Genomic DNA, 6,000 nt, shown 5'->3' with positions numbered 1-6,000 from the left:
CTGATTAAAATAATTAAATGATAGAGCGTATTAGGTGTATATCTATGTTTTTACAATTAATAGGTGATTTCGTAAATCCACGCTCACAAATTTTCTCATAACAAAATTGTACAGTGCAACTTGTTAGACGACGAGCGCGGAAGTGAAAGTCGGGCCGAGCCAGCACGTGCTCGCCGGCAGCGCCTCCGCCAAAGGAGCACAGCTCATAGAAAACTCTGAAAACCCAGGTAAATTTGATTAATGTTATTGCTGTTCATAGTCTGAAATAAACGTAAAGTATTAGATAAACAAAGCCCTATACTGCCGCGTCACCGGTCGCCGGCGGCGCGCGGAGCGGGGGCGCGCGCGTGCATTCGATCGCTGCAATGGCATCGATCGCGCGCGGGTGGGGGGGCGCCGGGCCGCGCCGCTATTGGCCGGCGGCGCGGGTCACGTGACGCGCGTGCTGCGCCGCCATTGGTCGGTAGTGGCGGCGGCCACGTGAGCGGCGCGCCGCGCGCGTGGCCAGTCGCGGCGTGACAGCGGGCGCGCCTGTACCGCGCGGCGCGTCGCCGTGCCGTGTGCGTCATGAGCCTGTTGGACACCCTGCTCGAGGCGGCGCGCTTCATCGAGCTGCAGGAGCGGCGCCTCCAGGCCGGTAAGTGGGCCGCTGGAGCCGGGCGGCGCGGGTCCGGTCGGCCGCCGGTGCAGCGAGCCGACGCCCGACGCTCTTGACCTTGAACGGCACGCAGCCGCGCCGTCGCGCCCCGCGCCGGCCTCGCCCCACGTAAACAAAGGAAACCTGAAATTCGCCAATTATGAACGCTAAGCGGCGCACGTAACTCTTAATCAATCCGCCGCGCGCCGGTCGCTTTTATCTAATGCAATTTGCAACGTGCGATACGAACGAAAGCGGCGGCCGTACCTATCTATGATTCATAGATAGCCTCGCACTCGACGGGAACGTGTTGTTCACTACGTCGTAACTCGTTACGCTAACACTACACGACATTCCGGCTGCTTTTTCCGTGCATTAATTGTGACAAATAAAACTTTTTTAACCTTATGTAGAAGGAAATACGGGCTATATTATACCTTTCGTGTGAATATCTTCGAGACTTCAACGCTTGCATATTTTCAACGTTGTTTACTAATTACCAAACGCATGTCGCCCTAGTATTCCTACCGGCTCTAATAAGAAACATGAGCGCCTACGCAAATAAGTGGTCGTAAAACGCCAGTGCCACGTATAATATTTTCCTCTATGCGTTGATCTAGTTAGCGACAGTAGCAAGTGGGTACATACCTATGGGCCGGGGGAGCGGGCTGGCTGGCAGGGCAGGGGGCGCAGCGGTCAGCTGATCGCGGCGCGTGTCGGGGGGGGCACGCACCGAGGCACATCGCTTCAACATCCTTTCCAGATTTCAAATCAAACTTATACGCGTTATTTTATACGCAACGCTTGATGAACACATTGTCTTATTGTGTGCACTATCACGCCTACGTGGCTTACTTTACCTACTTTGAACAGTCACAACACTAGTCATACAGTGTGGTTGTTGTAAACCGCAAAATGTGCCTACGCTGTGTCGTTTCTTGATTCGCGTGACTCTTTTCGTTTCTGCAACCCGTGTCAGTACGGAGCGAACAAGTTTCGAAACGCGCAGAGCGTAGAGAGACGGGTAGGTGTGAAACTGAATTCTAAGATATCAGCGGGCCACGAAAGAAGAATCGCCTCTGCCGCACTTGTAAATTCGTACGTAAGTGTGACAGAGAGGTAAAACTTAGTTCTTGGTCCGTGGTAGGCCCTCAATATCTCCGTTTGATATTTTGTCATTTTTAATACTTTTGGACCGCCTATCTCCAATTCTAAAAATAACTAACAATATTGTGGTCTATTTAGGGATGTTTAATCTATTTGTTGACGTTAATGTAGGAAAAGAGTGAATAATACGATATGAGAAAGTACTTACTTATTATGACAACACCGAAGTGACCTTTTATACACATGTGTACTTGAATAAATAAGTTTACCATAATTTTTATCCCATCAAAAACATTTTCATGTAAAATGTCGCCACGACGAAACCATACTGGCTGGCACTGTCAAAAAGTTCAGATCTCTTGTAAAGCCAACCTTCTAATTCTACAAGCCCTAACTCTACAAACAACACCTTTTCACAGTACATTATTTATTATTATACAATACTTGTGGTAAACCGCATGAAAATTCGTTCAGTAGTTTTTGAGTTTATCGCTAACATACAGACAGACACACGCGGCGGGGGACTTTGTTTTAATTGTTTTATAAGTTATAGTAAATAAATAAATAAATATTATAGGACATTTTTACACAAATTGACTAAGTCCCACAGTAAGCTCAATAAGGCTTGTGTTGAGAGTACTTAGACAACGACATATATAATATATAAATACTTAAATACATAGAAAACACCCATGACTCAGGAACAAATATCCATGCTCATCACACGAATACATGCCCTTACCAGGATTTGAACCCGGGACCATCAGCTTCGTAGGCAGGGTCACTGCCCACTAGGCCAAGCCGGTCGTCAGATGCCTTAGAATGTTTTCACACCATATTTATGACACTGATGCATCAAAGCGGTTTGTTTATAGTTTGTGCTAGTGGCGCCCTCTACGCAGAGTTTTGTGTAATATTCCCTATTCAGTCATTTGTCTTGTGGTCTCAGAGTTTTCCAACTTCTCCAATTCGGTTTTCAATATCCTCTTCAGACGTTAGTTTTTTGGAAATTTAACCGGTTTTCGAGCCTTGTTTACGAAAGTATATTTAAGAGAAATGAAATAAAAATTGCTTAGCTATACACCGTGTTTTTTATTTTATTTTTGTTTATTTTATGGGTGCATTCCAGAGCTTAAATATTAGTAACTTTCTCAAATACACCGGTATTCTAATTAATTCCATTTCCGAGATAATCAATAATTTATTCTTATCTGATAAGGCCTGTACGAGCGTGTACACTTACCTTAGAGCTTGTTTGCCTATTGAGTTGTGTTTAGTACGAGTTTATTCATCTGCTAATAAATTGAATCGATGTTCGAAATGGCATAGATATGTCACAGTTTTCAATTGTTTGGTTAAGTCAAAAGTAATACTTAATTACATTTTTATTTTATTATTTTATTCCTTACCGATACCCCGGAATTAAATAAAAACACGGTGTAGTGATAAATGTCGGGATAAGACTTGGCTTTGTGGATACTCTCACCTCATCATCATAAAAATCGTTTGATTCCTGAGATATTGCCCACTATAATAAATACAGCGCTCATAGATTGAACACGTACAGAACGTAATATAATGTTTCTTATGCAGAATGCTCCTCGCCAAAATAATTAATTTATATAAATTTTCCCAATCGCTTTTCGGTGATTGAGGAATTGGATTAGCCAAAATTAGACCTAGTTGTCTCCAGGTGGCAGTCGCTTTCGTAAAAACGAATGCCGACCGGACTCACTCCTCAAGTGAGCCATGTCAAAGACGGTTATAACACTGGTTGCTAATTGCACGTCGCTCCGATGTGCGAGCGGGGTGTCACTATAATACGCGCATAGCATTGTCGCGCTCAAACATGCGACGTGCGAATCACATCCAGACATATATATATATATCTAAGGACGAGCCTTACGGGCACTAAGAATGGTGCTAGTTCAGTGGTGACACTCACAAATTGAAGCCAACCGTGCAGTCTAACGCAACTAGTTGCGACCAACCGCGCGCGTGATGCGAACTCATCAACCAATCGCGTTGTGGCGTTAGACTGCGCGATTGGCTCGAATTCGTGTGCGTGACACCGCTGTACTGTTTCTTATTGCCCGTAAGGCCCGTCCATAGATATATGCCAATGCATCTAGTGTGATTATGATGACCGCCATAGATTCAGGTCTAGGTTGAGGATGACAGTAGACTGCCAATTTTACCTTAGCATTTGTTACATAGTAATGTAATAGTGCAAGTAGTGCAACATTGCATTGAGGCTGCGTCGTTAAGCGGGTCGCGAAAGCGGAACAGTTCCATCGCACGTAGCTACGATATTAGTAAGGATTAAATAGGCAGTGGCTGGGTTTCTTCATCTTTTGCAGGCCCGGCCGGAAAGTCTGGAATACAATACAAGCAATACCTTTTAAAAACTTTTAATCGTACAGCGATTTTTCGGTTTTGGCCTCGAATGTCCAATTCCCTGAATGTCCACTTTCCTTGAATGTCCAATTCCCCGAGCGTCCATTTGCCTTGAATGTCTAATTCCCCGAATGTCCAGTCCCCGAATGTCCATTTGCCTCGAATGTCTTAGCTTTACACGGCTAAAAACAAATTACGAATCTACTACTATTTGATGGTCAAGACGTTTCACAATTTGACGTTTAAAAACAAAAGAAGGTTGCTTTACAGGCCTAGGCATGGAAGGCTGTATGAAATTCCTTTACATATCATCTTCACTCACCGCACCGGATACGTAGTATTTCCGGACCTAATTTGTAGTAAGTCATGTCAACATTTCAGTGCAACTGTGAGAAAAAATAATGACACACTTATTTCTTTAAGACATTACCACAGCGAACTTACAATGGCCTTAAGCACCGTAGACCCTACTGGCGCTTAAGTTATTGATGTAGTATTCCGCCATTTAAAATATTTTTCAAAAAATAAAAAAATATCTAACTTTGGAACCTGCTCACAAAATTTCACGAGTATAAAAAACACGGCTAAGTAACTAAGTATAAACTTCAGTAGCATTTTTTTGAGGGTACTTTCAGTTATCAATTTAGGTAAAAATATCGTTATTTATGGAATGGCGAGTTAATTATCAGCATGGAAATTGTATAACAGATACATTTAAAACCAAAATTTTGATAACTTATCGTAAAAAAGAGAAAAAATAACCGGCCAAGAGCATGTCGGGCCACGCTCAGTGTAGGGTTCCGTAGTTACTCTTCCGTCACAATAAGCTAAACTGGAGCTTAAAGTATAGTAAATTGTTAACCAAGGGATGAAACGGTACCTTTCACCCGAGTTAAACAAATAGGCAAATTTGCATAATCAGTACCTAATTAAAGTAAGTCTTTTTACTATGAAGGGAAAACTTTTTGCGATAACTCAAGAACAGCTAAACTGATCATGTCCGCTATAGTTTTCATTTAATGTCTTTCTTAAGCTCTACTTCCACGATTTTTTACATATTTTTTGGACCTATGGTTCAAAAGTTAGAGGAGGGGGGGGGACACATTTTTTTTCTTTCGGAGCGATTATCTCCGAATACAGGGTGTCCCAAAAAGGACACGCCATAGCGACACTGGAGGTAGACCAGCCTGAGAGGGTTCCAACCAACCTAACATGACCCTAGTAAAAGTTGCACCGTTTTCAAGTTATTGGCAATTTAACGTTTTTCGTGAATTTTGACCGTTTTCAGCATTGTTAGGCTCAGTGTGCACTTATAAAGCCCTTAAAATAAGTTTTTTTTATGTGTACGGCACCATGAATAGTTAATTAGGATAATAAAAGAGATATTTCATCGATAACCTACGTGAAATGTAAAAAAACAAGGGCTTGATCTAAAGTTTTATTCGCAGCGAAACATCAATTTCAACTTTGACCACCTGCCGTGAAAAAAAACTACTTAAAAGGTAACAAAAAAATAACGCTATAATATTAAGCATTTTATGCAGATTCTAAAATGGTATAAAACATGCACATTTCTGCCATAAAATAATGAGTTATTATCATCTTTCGAATGCCTCATAAAGCTAAGTTGGACTAGGGAATCTGCAATCCAATGACGCGTAATTCATCTTGGATTCTTATTGGCTTTGAGTGCAAGTTCTCAAATGGTTAAAAGAGTGAGACAACATGAGATGCACTCGCTCTATCTCGCTCTTTTTATCTCAACTTTGTCACACGGTCAACTGCTACCTGGGATTATCGTAGGGCTTATCTCTTTGAAGACAGAAGTGTAAGCTTTTGTTTGTACAATTGTGTCATCC

General features: G+C 42.5%; 1 protein-coding gene across 1 annotated transcript in view; it reads left to right on the top strand.

Annotated features, from left to right (window-relative positions):
* Positions 1-6,000, top strand: part of LOC133529039 (max-binding protein MNT-like) — a 68,954-nt gene continuing 62,954 nt past the window's right edge. Inside the window, exon 1 of the mRNA XM_061866636.1 lies at positions 1-637. Coding sequence (XP_061722620.1) covers positions 568-637 — 70 coding nt within the window. The 5' untranslated portion in view covers positions 1-567. The remainder of the gene's footprint in view (positions 638-6,000) is intronic.

The sequence above is a fragment of the Cydia pomonella genome, chromosome 20 (genome assembly GCF_033807575.1).
Source record: "Cydia pomonella isolate Wapato2018A chromosome 20, ilCydPomo1, whole genome shotgun sequence".
Lineage (NCBI taxonomy): Eukaryota > Metazoa > Arthropoda > Insecta > Lepidoptera > Tortricidae > Cydia > Cydia pomonella.
Note: the sequence above shows the minus strand (reverse complement) of the source record. Positions and strands in the feature narration are given on the sequence as shown.